This window comes from Microcaecilia unicolor, chromosome 8 (assembly GCF_901765095.1).
Source record: "Microcaecilia unicolor chromosome 8, aMicUni1.1, whole genome shotgun sequence".
NCBI classification, from domain to species: Eukaryota; Metazoa; Chordata; class Amphibia; order Gymnophiona; family Siphonopidae; genus Microcaecilia; species Microcaecilia unicolor.
In genome coordinates this window covers 212,154,085-212,172,982 of record NC_044038.1, presented here as the reverse complement: position 1 = coordinate 212,172,982, position 18,898 = coordinate 212,154,085, and the positions used below count along the sequence as shown (strand labels likewise).

The window sequence follows — 18,898 nt, the reverse complement described above, 5'->3', positions numbered from 1 at the left end:
ACTTATGGAACAAACTTCCTAGTTCAATTCACAAGGCGTGCTCCCAAATGAAATTTAAAAAAGTTGTAAAACATGAAAATCGTCGGGGTCTTGCTGCTCGAGTTTGTTCAATGAATTCACTCTGTAAAGGAATTTTAAAAGGAAGGTTGATATGCCATTGGGGGAATGGTTTGTTTATCTTGAGTGTATGTGTTTATGTCTTTTTTTTTTTTATCATACTCTAGAGTTCTTTTTAATAATTTTTATTTTATTCTAATTGAATTGTGCACACTGCTGTGATCTTATCGAAGCCTGGCGCTATAGTAAATATGTAAATAAACATAAACATCCTACCTGTTTAACTACTTCTGACTGAGTTACAACCTCAGGAGTGACCTGAGCTGGAATCATGCCCTGTGTGACACACCCTTTAGCCCACACAAACCACATTCCTATCATATACAGTCATAGCACTTGATATGAACGTGATATAAAATACCAAACAAGAATTGCAACAATCTTTCAGGAAGTTCTTGTTAACCCAATACATAAACTACCTCCCATATACTTCAAATATACCATAGACCTCAGCAGTGCCACTTACTGAACATAGACTTCTAAACCAGGAAGGTTTATGCATCCACCTCCTCATCGGTGTTTAGTTATAAGAATTTTGTACTTTTTTTGGTCAATTTTTTCAAACTTTTTTTTGATCACTTTAACACTTCAACCATAATAAAGTCGATTTAGTTAGAATAGTCATCTCGAGATGAAGTCATTAACGATCAGCCAGGGGATTACTTAATCCAACATAGACTGTGTTTCACCCTAGAGCTGTTTCAAGGAACACCCCCCTGATTTAAACGGCACTGGCATTTCGAAGCAGTATGTATGAACGGCTGAGAAATGCTGGTTCCGTTTAAATCAGGGGGTGTTCCTTGAAACAGCTCCAGGGCGAAACATAGTCTATGTTGGATTAAGTAATCCCCTGGCTGATCGTTAATGACTTCATCTCGAGATGACTATTCTAACTAAATCAACTTTATTTTGGTTGAAGTGTTAAAGTGATTTTAAAAAAAGTTTGAAAAAATTGAACAAAAAAGGTACAAAATTCTTATAACTTTGGGGCTCAGACCATAGACGTTTGACCAGCAATGGTCCTTCTTGTCAACTACTGGAGTTGCCAGGGAAGCCCACTCCAGCCTTTCCTGATCTGTCGTCATATACAGGACACAGACTGTAAAAGTCCATCTGGCATTGGCCTTACTTCTCCACTGCTGTAGTAGCCATCTAAGCACCACTGTTGTCCATCATAAATGAACTCATAGCTGTGAAGGTGTCCAGTTTTGCTTTGATACTATCCTCTTTCTATTTAGGGATCCTTTGTGTCTATCCCATGCATTTTTAAATTCCATTAGTGTTTTTGTCTCCATCATCTCCACTGGGAGGACATTCTAGGCATCTACTATCCTCTATACAAGCCACTGAAGTGGTGTACATTCAGGTACACTAGCAGGCTTATTTTCGAAAGAGATGGACGCTCATCTTTCAACACAAATCAGAAGATGGGCGTCCTTCTCACAGGGTCGCCCAAATCGTCATAATCGAAAGCCGATTTTGGGCGTCCCCAACTGCTTTCCGTCGCAGGGATGACCAACGTTCCGGGGGGCGTGTTGGAGGTGTAGCGAAGACAGGACTTTGGCGTACCTAACACATGCACATCCTCGACCCATAATGGAAAAAAAAGGGCGTCCCTGACGAGCATTTGGACGACTTTACCTGGCCCAGTATTTCTTGTGACCAAGGCACAAAAAGGTGCCCAAACTGACCAGATGATCACTGGAGGGAATCGAGGATGACCTCCCCTTACTCCCCCAGTGGTCACTAACCCCTCCCACCCTCAAAAAAGAACTTTAAAAATATTTTGTGCAAGCCTTTATGCCAGCCTCAAATGTCATACTCAGGTCCATCGCAGCAGTATGCAGGCCCCTGGAGCAGTTTTAGTGGGTACAGTGCACTTTAGGCAGGCGGACCCAGGCCCATCCCCCCCACCTGTTACACTTGTGATGGTAAATGTGAGCAAAACCCACCAGAAACCCACTGTACCCACATCTAGGTGCCCCCTTCACCTGTAAGGGCTATGGTAGTGGTGTACAGTTGTGGGTAGTGGGTTTTGGGGGGGCTCAGCATACAAGGTAAGGGAACTATGTACCTTGGAGCTTTTTCTGAAGTCCACTGCAGTGCCCCCTAGAGTGCCTGGTTGGTGTCCTGGCATGTCAGGGGAACCAGTGCACTACGAATGCTGGCTCCTCCCACGACTAAAGGGCTTGCATTTGGTCGTTTCTGAGATGGGCGTCCTTAGTTTCCATTATCACAGAAAATCAGAAACGACCAAGTCTAAGGATGACTATCTCTAGGGACGACCTAAATGTCAAGATTTGGGCATCCACGACCATATTATCGAAACAAAAGATGGATGCCCATCTTGTTTCGATAATACGGGTTTCCCCGCCCCTTCGCCGGGATGTCTTGCAAGGACATCCTCGGGAAAACTTGGGTGCCCCTTTCGATTATGCCCCTCTAGGTATTCTTCTGTCCCTGGAGGACTCACAATCTAAGTTCGTACCTGAGGCAATAGAGGGTTAAGTGACTTGCACAAGATCACAAGAAGCAGCAGTGGGATTTGCATTGGGTTCCCCTGGGTCACCGAATGCTGCTTTAACGATTAGGCGACTCCTCCATATCATACGAATATATTCATGTTTGTTCTGTTTTAGGATTTTGGAGTAAAATAGCTTATAAAATAGCAACTGCAATTGAAGCAATCAGTAAATTCATTTTTCTTTTATCTGATCTATTTACTGGCCCCTTGAGTTCCAACTAGATGCTCCGAGGTTCACTTTTCATCTCAGTAATTACATCTTCTAGGTGGAATCATAAATAACACTGTTACTAATTCACTTTTGCTTTCTGTAATTAAGCTGTCAGTTAATGCTTAAATGGATATCAGTGAAACACATGGCTAAAAGCAAATTACAAATGGGTTTTTCCTTACAGAAATGACAAATGTAGATGGCATGTGAGCTGCAGAATTTACAGGTGTCTCTGTACATACCTATTGGCTTTATGCTCTCGGTTACATGATAGGAGTTATAAAGAAGTATATATTAAACGCTGCAAATCTAGGTGAAGCATTTTATTCAGTCAATCGTTAGTAGGGTTTCCAACTTTAGAAGATAAAACATAAATGGTCTGACCCTTTCTTCCCTTCCCTGACCTCAAGATTCTCAATCCTTCACAACCAATTTGCTCTCTTCTCAACCTTATCCCCTTCACAACTTTCTTTTTCCCTAAGATCCTTTTTTTGAAGGCGTGGCTTATTCTACTATGATGCTGGTGGCAGTAGTAGTGAAAATATGAAGATGCAAAGGCTCCGAGACACTGTGGGAGCTTCTCCTCTTCCCAGCTTCCATGAAAGTGACAAAACCTAGAAACAGAGCAAAAGCTGGCTAAGTCCCATGTGTCTTCACTATCAAGCACTGCTAATGCCACCACTGTCCCTACAGAAGAAATAAATAGTAATAAATGGTCTGTAGGGAGAGAAGAGCAGAGCAAAGAGATGTTCTGGAGCAGTACATGCGAATATATCTCATGGATATTCTGACTGGCATTAGAAGTAAGATGGATATTCATTGTGGATATTTTGAAAACCAGACCGTCTTGGGGTTCCCCAAGAGCTGGGTTGATAAATCCTGTTCTAGAGGGTTTCCAGATGAGATTGTGCCTACCTTGTTGGCTGACAGTCAGCGGAATACTTGAAATTACATTGACTTATCTAAAGATCCATAGAACTGCACTCCTAGGCAGCAGATTTGGCTGGGCCACTGGGCCATAGCTCCACCAAATTTTTGCTGAACAGAGCATCTTGGGGGCAGGGCCAAAAATTGGTTTGTTTGGCCCCTCCAACCAATAAGATGTTCCGCTGCCCCTAGCTGAATTTCAGTCTTGCTCAAAGCCTAGACTGATTCATATCTGTATTCTACGGAATATGAATTGTGAGTACATGTTTGGTTTATATGGGCACCTAAAAATATAAAATGAACTGAAATCACTTTTTAGGCATGTATATCTATGAATTAGTGAGCATGCAAACATTTATGTGCACCAAAAGGTTTTGTGCATCAAAAGGTTTTGTGCACAATGTACGCCAAAAATCAGGATGTATGGAAAAAAACATGAAAAATATATAAAAATCACAAAAATGTCATTTAAAATGAAGGCTAACTGAAACTTTTTTTGGCCGGGCACACCTCTAGTGTCTTGCTGACCCTAGGGAAGCTTGTAATGATACTCTGTTAGCTTTCATCATTTTTCTAATGTATAGTCATACAAACTGAGAACTTTATATCCTGCTTCCATCACCCCTTTATAGCAAAGATTTACACATTTTTAAACACTGCCATTATTATCAATGTTTAAACATAACCAGTGAGAAAAATCCTCTAGCGAGACAAATAGAGGTATTTGCATGTGACATCTTCAACTGAGAAGTGTGACAAATACTGCTGGGATCATTAATTTTAATTTGCTTTTAAACATTGTTTGAACATCAAAGGTGTCAAAAGCCAATAAACCTAACTGAGCAGACATGATAATGGTCATTTCGTTTCTCCACATTGTATCCCACTGTAAACAAGGCAGCTGCCTTATGGAACATGAAATATTCATGGAGTCGCACTGAGTGCGTCTTAATTAAAGTGTATGAAAAAACAGTTATTTGCTTCAATTTCTAGCTCTAAAGGCATCAGGAGAAAAAAAAAGACCACATTAGCTGTATTTAAATGTGCTTTTAAATGCCTAGTTTCAGATCAAAGGTTCATTATATAAATATGTGAATGATATTTTGTTTCTGTCAACACAATTTATTTGTTGAGTACAAAACAAGATTGATGTTTACTGTAATGCTTCATAATCTCTGGGCTCTGTGCTCCCATCATTTGCAAAAAATTGCAAACCAGGACCTCCTGGCAGCCACCCTCCAGAAGGTAACATCATTGAACCTTCAATAACACTAGGCTTTTAGGGCTCAAAATGAATATTAACCTACATGAGTCAATACGTGATCAAACCAACAATCCAACAACGTTGCAAAGTGATAACATTTTACTTGCTATTAACCTTATCTTCCCCTCCCCTCTGAGATACACTCATAGCATAGGATATAAAAGCTATATGGATATTTGTTCTTGATTTGTGCTTGCTGTTTTCGGGACCATAGAAGTCTGCCTAGCACTGGTCTTATTTCCCAACTACTGGAGTTGCTGTCAAAGTTCACTCCAGCCCATCCAGATCTGTCTTTCCATAATCGGGACACAGACTGTAGAAGTCTTCCCTGTTTTGCTATATTTGGGACACACACCATAGAAGTCTGAGTCCCAGCACTGGCCTTACTTCCGAACTGCAGGGATGGCCATCTAAGTACCGTTTAAAAATAAATGCTGACTGCCATGGCCTGAATATTAGTCAGAGAGTCTCTATATTCTACTACTAATCATTTCTATAGTGCTAATAGACACATGCAGTGCTGTACACATTACATGTAGGTACTTTCTCTGTCCCTAGAGGGCTCACAATCTAAGTTTTTGTACCTGGGACAATGGAAGGTTAATTGACTTGCCCAAGGTCACAAGGAGCTGCCGTGGGAATGAAACCCAGGCTGCCTGGATCAAAGCCTGCTACACTTACCATTAGGCCACTCCTCTAATAGCAACTAGAAATGAAGGGTTCTGTTTACTAAGCTGCACTATAGGCACGCCAGTATTTTTAGCATGTGCTAATGCTAGAGATACACATAGGAACATATGGGTATCTCTAGCGTTTAGCGCGTGCTAATTTTAGTATACTCTAAAAATGCTAGCGCACCTTAGTAAACAGGGCCCTAAGATGATAAAACACATGAATGCAAGTTAAAAATTTATTCTTATTATTTATTTGTGTATTATAAATAATTTTTAAATTAAAAAATAAACAATTATCATGTATTAAACAATCCCACATTAAAATGATATGAACATGTAAATTAACAGTACATGAGAGCAAAAAGCCACGTACTGTGGAGGTGCAGTAATTCCTACGAAAGTAGTCAGATAACGGAGAAGGGGGTAGGACAGGTTAGCTCTATCCAAAACCAAGGGAGACGTGTTGATTTCAAAACCTATATTGAAGAGCATTCAAATGACTTGACGCAAGAAGTGCCTGCGTCAGGAGTCTTATGAAATCGACACATCTCCCTTGGTTTTGGATAGAGCCAACCTGCCCTACCCCCTTCTCCTTTATCAATTAACAGTACACAACATGAACACAATGGACACATGGACAAACTCATTCCAACTGAAACTAAATACTGAAAAGACTCATTGTCTTATCCTTTCATCTCAACACAATAAATATAGACCTTCAACCTTAAACATCCCTAACCATGCCCTCCCTATCTCAGATAGCCTAAAACTACTTGGTGTCATAATTGACCGCAATCTGACACTTGAAAGCCAAGTAAATTCCACTACAAAGAAAATGTTCCACTCAATGTGGAAACTTAAACGTATAAAACCTTTCTTCCCACGAGATGTATTTCGCAACTTAATGCAATCAATGGTATTAAGCCATTTAGATTACTGCAACGGAATTTATGCAGGTTGTAAAGAACAACTAATTAAGAAACTTCAGACTGCACAGAATACAGCATCCAGACTGATATTTGGAAAATCAAAATTTGAAAGTGCCAAACCCCTTTGTGAAAAATTGCATTGGCTTCCCACCAAGGAACGTATTGCCTTCAAGGTTTGAACTCTGGTCCACAAGATTATTACGGCGAAGTTCCTGGATACATGTTGAATCTCATAAATCTACCCCCCAGAAATAGTACCAGCCCTTTCCCAAACTTACTTAAATTTGCATTATCCAGACTGCAATGGACTTAGATACAAATCAATTTATGCATCCAGCTTTTCTTACATAAGTAAACAACTGTGGAACGCTCTGCCCCAAACCGTGAAATCTATCCATAACCATCTTAACTTCAGGAAATTACTGAAAACCAACTTGTTTAAGAAGGCTTTTCCCCCCCTGACCCCAGTTAACTTTCTACTTCCTGCGACACAGCAAAACTATGGACCGTATTGGACTTCTATCACCACCCCCTCTTTATTTCTTTGTTGCCTTGTACTTATGTTTCTTAGATGCTTATTACTATATTGTGTATTTGTATTTTACTGAACCGGAGCCTGCCTCTTCGGTATTATGTAAGCCACATTGAGCCTGCAACTGAGTGGGAAAATGTGGGATATAAATGTGTTAAATAAAAAAATAAAAAAAGCTCATTAGTAGTTCTACTTAAATTATTAGCACTACAGTCAGCTTTTCAACATCTATGTTAATAAAAACACTGGAAGATCAGATTCATCGTTTAATCCATCCTGTGTTACGATATTACATTTACATTTGTTACATTTGTATCCTACATTTTCCCACCTTTTTGCAGGCTCAAGGTGGCTTACATATTACCATTAACGGCGTTAGCCGATTCCGGTCTGAACAAATACATGGTATGAATGAATACAAAGTGATATTGTGGTAGAATGAGGTTAAGTTGAGTTTAAATATAATTTTTTTTGCCCTTCTTCTGAACTTAAAATTCTTAACTGATCAAAACTACGATCAGGGTTGTGGAGAGATCCAAAATGGTGTCTGCCTGCTAGATGTGTGTGGCTGCACGGGTTCAGCTCTCAAGCTTTTACCTTAGAACGATTTCCTGGTTTGAATTTTTCAACTTGAGATGGCCCCGGTGAAGGGCTAAAATAAGGATTCTGTCCTCCGAGTCTCCTAAACCTCCTGATGGCAAGCAGTCCTTAGTTTCAACTTTCATTGCATCTTCCAAAATAGTGTCTCTAGCCATAGAATCGCTGGCGGAGAAGGTTTTGCTGGAGGCAACTGCTGAAGGTCTCATTGAGTCCAGACACACAAAGTCCACCCTCCCAGCCAAGTTCCAGAATCGAGCAGCTGTAAGATCCAGACCAGAATGCCGAAGTGCACTCTAGTTCTGGGTTTCTTGGAGTGGATTACAGGGATGTACTGATTACCCTGGTCTAGTCTACTTGCTCGGGGAAATCACAATCTGGAACTAGATGTTTGAGCATGGAGCTAGTATCTGTGGCACTGGAGCAGGTAATGAAGTCAGTTTTGGAGGCCTCAGAATTGGATTATCCAGGCCATTATTTGGGGGAACCCAAAGTGAGGGGCCAGCCCCTTGAAGTTTGATTAACCTCTGGTTGTTACACTCAATGCCATTTGGTCAGCCCTGGTCCGGATGAAATCTTCATTAACTAAGACTGGAAGAACTCGCTCATTTGACAAATAATCTGGAAGGTAAAATGGCTCAAAAGGAGGAGAGGTTGACCTCAGCAATAGAAAGTATTGAGAAAATGGAATAGTCACAGGAACAATAAGGTGCGCTATTTAATATATTTGTACAAGGTGGACTGATCGCTCATCGTAGGATAGAAGTGTTTGAGAAGAAATTGAGATATTTGAATTTTAGATTTGTGAATGTCCTGAAAGTAGACTTTGAGCTGCAAAAGAGACACTTTAAAGAAGTGTTTTTGGAAATACTGAAGATCCCTGTGGAAACTCATCCTCCTGTTGCTAAATGCAATTTCTTGCCAAAGAGATCTGAGCAAGGGAGTATAGAAACCCCTAATATTTCTAGCGATAGTCTTGGTATATCATCCACCCTAGAACAATCAGGGGATGAAGAGACAAATAGAGTTACATTATTGGTAACTTTTGTTTTTGAGCAGGATAAAGATAGAGGGGCTGTTAATCAGACCACGGGAGACAGCCCTTCTGCAGTCGGCGATGAGACTGGATATTCAATGTTGGGCCATTTCCGGTAATCAGAATTGAATATCCAGTTTATTTTTGGCCAGTTTAAACTTAACTGGCCAAGCCAATATTCAGTGCTGTCTGGTTAAGTTTACATCAGCCAAAGAACATAAGAGTAGCCATACTGGGTCAGACCAATGGTCCATCCAGTCCAGTATCTTGTTTCCAACAGTGGCCAATCCAGGTCACAAGTACCTGGCAGAAACCCAATTAATAGCAACATTCCATGCTGCCAATCCTGGGCCAAGCAATTGCATCTCTGTGTCTGTCTCAATAGCAGACTATGGACTTTTCCTCCAGAAACTTGTCCAAACCTTTCTTAAACCCAGATATGCTAACCGCTGTTACCATATCTTCTGCAAAGAGTTCCAGAGTTTAACTATTAGTTGAGTGAAAAAATATTCCCTCCTATTTGTTTTAAAAGTATTTCCATGTAACTTCCTCGAGTGTCCCTTAGTCTTTATACTTTTGGAATGAGTAAAAAATTGATTTACTTCTACTCGCTCTACACCATTCAGGATTTTGTAGACCTCAATCATATCTCCCCTAACCTCTTTAGCCTTTCCTCATACGAGAGGAGTTCCATCTCCTTTATCATTTTGGTTGCTCTTCTTTGAACCTTTTCTAATTCCGCTATATCTTTTTTGAGATACGGAGCCCAGAACTGAACACAGTACTCAAGGTTCGGTCACACCATGGAGCGATACAAAGGCATTATAGTATTTTTGGTCTTATTCACCATTCCTTTCCTAATAATTCTTAGCATCCTGTTTTCTTTTTTGGCCACCGAAAGATCGCCAAATTTAGCTGGTGATGTGCTGAATAATAGCGGATAGCTGGCTATATTGCACAATATAACTTGGTAGCTGCTAAACGCTAACCAGGAATATTCAGTGGGAGAGAACCAGCTATCTCCCGCTAAATATTCGTGAATAGTCGGTTAAGCACTATTTAACTGGCCAAGAGCTGTTCCTGGCCAGTTAAATAGCGCTAAATATCGGGGGGATGTTAATTATGCATTGTTATAACAAAACTGTCTTATTTCTTGATCACAAATTGTGGGTGTTTTCTGATTTATGTAAATTAACACAAGATCAAAGAAAAAAGTTCTTACTTTCGGCCCAGGAGGCTCGTTCTCTTCGAATGCGAGATTTCCCTGTAAACGTATTGTGACTTGTGAAACGCATAAATATGTTTTCTTTGAACCTGCACAATTTCAACTTTTCCTTGATGGTAAAATAAGACCCACTTTGGCTGCGAGTGACATGGGGAGCAGTTGAGTAGTTTTAGCTGTGATTCTTGCAGATATTTGAGACTTTAGGCTCTTTCTTTGGTGTTATTTGTTTGTATTAATAATTAACTCCTCTTTTCCATATCTTGGATCTCCCCCTAATTTGTTCTGTAAGGAGAACTTAGGGGTCCTTCTACTAAGACACGCTAAGAGAGGCTGTTAGCGGTCCTTTGTAAAAGGATCCCTTAGTTTTACTTCTTTAGTTTGTGTTTCATATTTGGGATTTTTTGTTGTGTTGTATCTCAATTTCTATTCAAATTGTTTTGATTCGATAGAGTATTGCAAAAATCATAAATACAACATTTTAAAAAGTGCAATTGTTCTTAATGCAGTGATCTACAAGTGGTTTCTCCAATATTCTGTGGTTGATTGCACTTTCTATATTCAATAATTCTGGTCTTTAATTTTCTTTTGGTCTTTCCAATGTACAGTAACTCACAAGGGCATATAACAATGTAATGACACCTTCTGACCTACAGTTAGAGAAATGTCTTGGGGTCCTTTTATTAAGGTGGGTTAATGGATTTAGCATACACTAATCATTAGTTTGCACTAAATCCATTAGCATATCTTAGTAAAAGGACCACTTAATTTGTAAGTCACCCCAGTGGTCCACTGTTTGAGTCTTAGGGATCCTTTTACTAAGGCGAGCTAACGGATTTAGCTCACACTAATGATTAGCATACAGTAAATGATAATATGCCCATAGGAATATAAGGGCATCTTAGCATTTAGCGTACACTAAATTCATTAGTGCTCCTTAGTGAAAGAACCCTTTTGTCTTCAAATTGACTTCAAAGATAGAACATAGGCCACTGGGATAATGTCCACTTTGGTCCTCCTGTTACTCTGATTGGTGGGAAGTGTTTTTATGTCTCTTATAAGCCAGCATCAATTCCTTTTCAGGAAAATTTGAGATTCCCTAGATTAGTGCCAACGTTTTCTTAAAATTCTCACAATATCACGTGAAAAGTGGTCATAAAAAAGAGTGCACACTAAGTTGTTATCTTTAGTCGTAGGGGAAGTGGTGTAGGCCCGCCCAAAATTCTAGCACCCTTGTAATAGCTGGGTGGGGAGATCCCCAAGCCCCACCTGCTGCATAAATCCTCCGGCGGCAAGAACAGCACCCTTTCCTACTTGCTTCAGCCGGCAGCACTGTGTATGTGTTGCTGTTTTGCTGGCCTCCCCTGCTGCACATGCTATGTTTTCACACAGGTATGAAACCTGAGTATGCACGAGGGGTCAGGGCAGCACATGCACAGTGCCACCAGCTGGAGCAAGGGGAGGGAGCTGTTCTTGCCTCCGGAGAACCTCTGCAGCTGGTGGAGCTTAGGGATCCCCATCAGCTCAGATATTTAATGTTTTTTTTGTTGGCGCAGAGGGGGGATGATATAGAGACTACATGTGCCCACCCAGTTTTGCCCAGTGTCCCATCCAGAATTTGAGGTCTGGCTATGCCTCTGCTTAGGGGTGGCATTAGTGTTGTTTATGTTGTTCTGGCTATCCCTCTTCTTATGTGTCTCGTCGGATATATATTCCTGTTTGTGTTGTTCTGGCTATCCCTGTTTTGTGTCTCGCTGGATATATTCTCTCCTCAGATTTTTGTACCATCACAGATGACTTTATCTGAATAAATGTGTTTGACCTTCAAAAACGGACTAAAAGGTAGGATCTTTTCAAAGACTGGCTGTGACAGCTCTTTTAGGCGAAGTGTGGCCACGTTGGACTTAGTATGTTTTTGGTGGAATTAAAGCCTTTCTTCTACTCCTAACTTTGTGCGGTGGTCTGCTGATCTGAGCATTGCAAATTCCTGCTTCTGTTTTGATCCCATAAGATTTTTATTTATTTTATTTTTTATTACATTTGTACCCCGTGCTTTCCAACTCATGGCAGGCTCAATGCGGCTTACATGGGGCAATGGAGGGTTAAGTGACTTGCCCAGAGTCACAAGGAGCTGCCTGTGCCTGAAGTGGGAATCAAACTCAGTTCCTCAGGACCAAAGTCCACCACCCTAACCACTAGGCCACTCCTCCCCACTCTGTTGTTACTATTTGAGATTCTACATGGAATGTTGCTATTCCACTAGCAACATTCCATGTAGAAGTCGGCCCTTGCAGATCACCAATGTGGCCGTGCAGGCTTCTGCTTCTGTGAGTCTGACCTCCTGCAAGTACGTGCAGGACATCAGACTCACAGAAACAGAAGCCTGCGCAGCCTTCTACATGGAATGTTGCTAGTGGAATAGCAAACATTCCATGTAGAATCTCCAATAGTATCTATTTTATTTTTGTTACATTTGTACCCTGCGCTTTCCCACTCATGGCAGGCTCAATGCGGCTTACATGGGGCAATGGAGGGTTAAGTGACTTGCCCAGAGCCACAAGGAGCTGCCTGTGCCTGAAGTGGGAATCGAACTCAGTTCTTCAGTTCCCCAGGACCAAAGTCCACCACCCTAACCACTAAGCCACTCCTCCACTGACTAATGCATTTGATTTGTGTTTTGAAATCAGTGTCTGTATGGCAGCGGTCCCTGCTGCTGATCTTTTTGAATGGTTGCATCTTCTAAAGCAGTATTATGCTTGATATGGACTTGCAAAAATTTGCTGACCTTCATTCATCTCAAAACATTCTGAAAATGGTCTTTTCTCTCCTTTTTTTTTTTTGTTGGAGGAGGGCATCCAGTGGACTCCTTGAGTACTACAGCCAATATGAAATGAAATTTGAAAAGGATGTACAAAGTGAAACAAAAATGCTCTTATGCTTCACATCCAAAATTTAACAAAAAAAACAATAAAGGTGCCAATGGTTTGTTTCATTTTTGTTTTGTCATTCAAGTCTATATGGGCTATTAAAGTCAGTGGGGCAGCCAAGAGCCAGTGAGGCCAGAGGAAAGGTGCAGAATCAATAATTTTCAAAACAGATTCTATCCAGCCAATCTTGGTTTGTCTTAAAGTGAAACCACTACTAGAAACTACCAAAGAGTGAAGTTTTCAATATTAGACTATGGTAATTTTAGTTTATACAGGGCTCTCGACGGTAAGTTAAAGAGGCTCCAAACTCTTCAAAATGCAGCCATTTGTCTATTAGGGACCATGTTACTTTGTTGTTCTTGAGGTTTCATTGGCTTTCAGTGAAATATTGAGTTGAATTTAAGATACTTATGTTAGCCTATAGAGCATTGTTTGAACTTGCCCTACCTTATTTATTATCTTTGGCAATCCCATGTGATCCCAGTAGGTCTCTTAGATCATTGACTGCAGTGGCGTAGCAAGGGCGGGGCGGTGGGGGCGGTCCGCCTCGGGTGTCAACGGGTGGGGGGGTGCTCCGTCCACCCCCCCCCCCCCCCCGGCACAGCACCTCTCACTCCCCCCAACAGTTTCCACCTGCCTACCAGCTGAGATCCGGCCCGGCACCTCCAATCTGCAGCGCTGCTGACTTTAAATGAAGAAAACCGTCTCGTCGTTGGCCCTTCACTACTGAGTCCCGCCCTCAAGGAAATAGGAAGTTATATCAGAGGGCGGGACTCAGTAGTGAAGGGCCAACGACGAGATGGTTTTCTTCATTTAAAGTCTGCAGCGCTGCAGATTGGAGGTGCCGGCCGGAGCTCAGCTGGTAGGCAGGTGGGGAGTGAGAGGCACTTTGCCAGGGGGGGCAGGGTTTAGGGTCCACGTCAGGGGGGTGCCAACGCCAGGGGGGGTGCCGTTCCATGCCGGGGGGGGGGCGCCGTGTTGCACTGCACCCAGGGGGTGCGCGCAGCGGCGATCCGCCCCGGGTGTCAGCCAAGCACGGAACGCCACTGATTGACTGATAATAGGATGGTTGTACCCCATGCTTCTAAAGCATGTTTTGCAATGACCGGGAATGGCACGTTTTTCTGATTGGCCTCAGCACTTTGGAATAGCTTATCTATTGCTTTACAAAAAGAGGAATCTTTAAAGAATTTCAAGATTCAACTTAAAACATATTTTTTAAGTTAGCATTTAATTTAGTAGATTAATGAGGGTTGGTTTCCACTGGATATGTCTAGATAGAATGTTATGGTGTTTTTCTTTTCTCTTGGTTTTCTTGGTTGAGTGAGAAACTTTACTATCTGCCTCATATGAGGAAAAGCTAAAGAGGTTATTTTATTTAATTTATTCATACTCGTATCCCACAATTATCCAAAAATGAGTTTCGGTTCATTGTGGCTTACATTTAACAGTTGTTAGAGATTACATTGATTCAATTACATTTGCAAGATAGAGAATAGTCATTGGGTTTCTTGAGACGATATGTGTTAGGTTAGGGCTCGTTAGCTTGGAAAAGAGATGTCTAAGAGGAGGTATGATTGAGGTCTACAAAATTCTGAGTGGTGTAGAATGGGTAAAAGTGAATTGATTTTTTACTCTTTGAAAAAGTATAAAGAAAGGGAAATGGGATGGGACTTGATATATCACCTTTCTGTGGTTACAATAAAAGTGGTTTATATATTATATTCAGTACAGGTACTAAGTTCATGGGGCACTCCAATGAAGTTACGTGGACATACTTTTAAAACAAATAGGAGGAAATATTTTTTCATTCAGGGGCCTCTTTACTAAAGGGTTGCCATGGGGTAACCTGGAACTACCGCTGGCCCAACATGGCCTCTGGCGGTAGTTGGTGTCCAAGGATCTGAAGGTTAAGAAACAATGTGACAAGGCGATGGCCATGGCCAGAAGGATGCTAGGCTGCATACAGAGTTATAACCAGCAGAAGAAAGGAGGTGTTGATGCCCCTCTACAAGTCATTGATGAGGCCCCACTTGGAATATTGTGTTCAGTTTTGGAGGCCATATCTTGCTAAAGATGTAAAAAGACTAGAAGCGCTGTAAAGAAAAACTAGAAAAATGGTATAGGATTTGAATTGCAAACCGTACAAGTAGAGACTTGCTGACCTGCACATGTATACCTTGGAGGAAAGGAGAAACAGGGGTGACATGATACAGATGTTCAAATATTTGAACGTTACAAACGTTACAAACGTTACAAACAAACAAACCTTTTCCGGAGATGGGAAGGCAGTAGAACTAGAGGACTTGAATTGAGGTTGAAGGGGGGGGGGGGGGGGGCAGACTCAGGAGTAATGTCAAGAAGTGTTTTTTTTAACAGAAAGGGTGGTGGATGCATTGAATGTCCTCCGTGGGAGGTGGTGGAGATGAAAACGGTAATGGAATTCAAACATGCATGGGATAAACACAAAGGTATCCTGTTTAGAAGGAATGATCCATAGAATCTTAGCGGAGATTGAGTGGCAACACCAGTAATTGGAAAGCAAAACCAGTGCTGGGCAGACTTCTACGGTCTGTGCCCTGATTATGACTGAATAGATATGGATGGGTTGGAGTGTAAATTTTAAGGGGTTTCGATGTTAGCTTCAGAACATTTAGTACAAGAATAGTTCTGGGCCCTGAGAATGGCAAGGACAAATCAAACTCTGGTATACATATAAAGTATTGCATACTATGTAAAATGAGTTTATCTTGTTGGTCCGACTGGATGGACTGTACAGGTCTTTATCTACCATCATTTACTATGTTAATATGTAGTTCTACCTTAAGCACACACCATTTCCAGGCCATGACGCACGGGGAAAACATTTAACATTTGATACTCAAGTTTCCTCAGTAATCACAAAATCTTTTAGGTCTCTTTGGAAACTAAAAAGGATCAGACCCTATTTCTCAACAGAAACATTCAGGCTATTGGTACAATCATTAACATTATCCCAATTCGATTACTGTAATGCCATACAGTATATGCTGTTGAAAAAACTCCAAACAGCTCAAAACACTGCAGCCAGGTTCATATACAAAATCTCTCGTTTTGAAAGTGCCTCCGCTTTATTAATCAAATTACACTGGCTTCCCATCAAAGCGAGAATCACCTTCAAATTATGTACCTTTATCTTTCAAATACTAAATGGCACAGCTCCAGACTATATGGTACCATTAATAAACTTACCTCAAAGAAACACTAAATATGAGACAAGAAACTATCTCAGACTACACCTCCCAAATTGCAAAAAAGTGATTTACAAAACTGTCCACTCTGCAGACGTCACTAACCTAGGAACCAAATGGTGGAACTCCTTACCACCCAAGAAATATACAGGAATATACTAGATTCCGTAAATTCCTCAAATTGTTCCTATTCAAACAAACCCTCACAAAGAACAACCATATCTCAAACAATTAATTATTACCTGAATTGGTTATTACTCTATTTACCATTAACGTTCTCTTTGCTTCATGTGCAATTTCTCATTCATAATAGATTTTCTAAATGTTAAACATCCATAGCTATCCCAGTCATAGGAGCTAACTTTTCAAAATTATTGGGGGTGCTAAGCCCAATGGAAATAACCCCTCCTTGGACACATACAAGGACTGTTCTCAATATTGGGGTGCTCAAGCACAGAGTCGGCTCCTATGATCCCAGTATGTTTATGATATTGTATTGTAAAATTGGATTCTTACAACAAATTACTTTCTTATGCATTATTCTTTGTTATGTATCCAATACTGTTTATTGTAAGCCACATTGAACTCAAACTTGTTTGGGATAATGTGGGATATAAATGTCTTAAATAATAACAATAATAATAATATCAGAAATGACCAAATGGTGACAAATATCAGAATATATAAGTGACTCATAATAGCATTTCAATTACAATCCATGGAAAAGTAGGAGTGGAGGTGGGGATGAGAAACAGGGAGAGATGGCTGGGTGATCAGAGGGTAACAAAGCAGTATCATTTTATGGTTTATAACGTGATAGGAAACCCAGATCTTTGTTAAGACCTTTCTAGTGGATGTCAGAATATTTCATCATGTTAACTTCAAAGGTCTTATGTTCCAGGATTATCTGAAAATTTCCTCTTAGTATTCTCACCATAAAGTCACTAATGCAGTGTTCTGGACTAACATGGCTACCACACCATTTCCTCTAAAAATATTTAAGTATCAAGGCAATTCTTCAAATTGGCACCTCCATTTAGCTGTGCCGATGGTGTGTATTGGATGCCAATTATATAACAGCATATGCGCACCAAGATGCCCTCATGGAATATTAGCGTAAGTTTAGTTGCGACCATTTAGGCCATGTCAATGGCATGTGTAAAATAGGTGTGCTAAGTTGCACACTTAACTGATACTATTTGAAGCCTATTTTATAAAGAAAATTAGATGGCACAGGCATGTCCATTCATAGAGCTGGTCTAAATGCTTATACCTAGATTTCAAAATAATGTACTTAAATTATAAACTTTTACAGTCTATGCATATAAGTGTGGACCTTGCCCATGTGATCTCCCCCCCCCCCCCCCAACCTTCAAAGTACATGCCATTGAATCTTGGTACATACTTATAGAATACTGTATAGCCAGAAAATGGTCATTGCATGGATGTGTGTCCACAGACACACGTAACCAATTAGAATACTGCCATTCACACCTATTCTTGCCACCTAAACTAAACAGCTTCTTATAAAATTTCCACAAAGCCTTATTTCTGTTCTACCTGTACTTTATGATACTGAATATGAAAAATTAGGTAGCTCACCCAAGCCAAGCAATCTGATAATCACCTCTGTCCTTCTCTACTCTATCCCAGCCTTGTGATATTAGCTCACTGGAGGCCTTTGTGTCATAAGCCCGCTTGCCCTTGAAGACTTTCTCACCTCTTGATAAGTTTCATTGGTTCTTGGGCCAAGTTCACACCTCCACTGCTGACTCACTCATTAGGATAAGGTAGTAGAGAACATTAATTATCTTTTTATTTTTGTCTTTTTAATTTCTATTGCTGAAGATGTTTCCAGTCCACTGAAGCTCCATCGAACAGATACGTTCCCCAGCTACAGATCAGAACATTGATAAAGACTGCAAAAGATTTCGGAAGCTTCTTCTGTTATATTTGGAGACAAACTGATTCAAGATTATTAAAGTGAAAAAAAAAAAGAAACTGAAATTGAACATTGGTGAGGAGGACTGTGTCAAGAGTCTGTGCTCGGTTTGGAAATCCTAAATCTGCGATGCAATTTTTTAACCTTTGCAAAAAAAAAAAATTTGAGAATCATTCTGTTATGTATATATTCAATGCATTTTGTTTCATATTTTAAAGTTGAACAAACAGAAAAAAAAATAATGATAAACTGGTTTTGTATCCTAGGAATTTGTTGCAAATATATGAGTTGGTTCAATGTGTTTCCTTGTCATTTCACTTTATTGTTTCAGCTGGTAATCCATTCTGTCAGCGATGGCTTGGGTCCTCTTTTAATTTTACTTTTTCGATTCCTTCCTTCTAGGCTTCCGGCTCATCCAAAACTGGATTCTGTTGGGCTATGGCACTACATGACCTCATTTGCACCTATTCAGGGTCCCCACCCCCACCTCTCTTTATAATCCCCCTCCTTTCCAACTCAACCCAGTGAATCACAATGACAGACCTCAGTCAGAAGCCACAGGCAGCAGCTCCTTCTACCAGCTGGCCAATACAAAACCCTAATCCTGGCAATCAGGTGTTGACTTTGAACAATGGCAGATACCCCCCTGCCAATTCCCCCTTGCAGCCAAGGCTTTCACTGATGCCTCAGTAGCTTCACCAATCTCGATAAACCTGAGGAGTGGAATTCTAGCTCAAGAATGAAAATCCACTTTCTCCACATGCCA

The 18,898-nt window shown here is 40.7% G+C and overlaps 1 protein-coding gene across 2 annotated transcripts in view; it reads left to right on the top strand.

Moving 5' to 3' along the window:
- Positions 1-18,401, top strand: part of DOK5 (docking protein 5) — a 160,250-nt gene extending 141,849 nt beyond the window's left edge. For both annotated transcript variants that reach the window (XM_030212132.1, XM_030212133.1), the window contains exon 8: positions 18,039-18,401. In XM_030212132.1, the coding sequence (XP_030067992.1) occupies positions 18,039-18,103 (65 nt within the window). In that variant the 3' untranslated portion in view covers positions 18,104-18,401. The remainder of the gene's footprint in view (positions 1-18,038) is intronic.
- Positions 18,402-18,898: the final 497 nt, after the last annotated feature.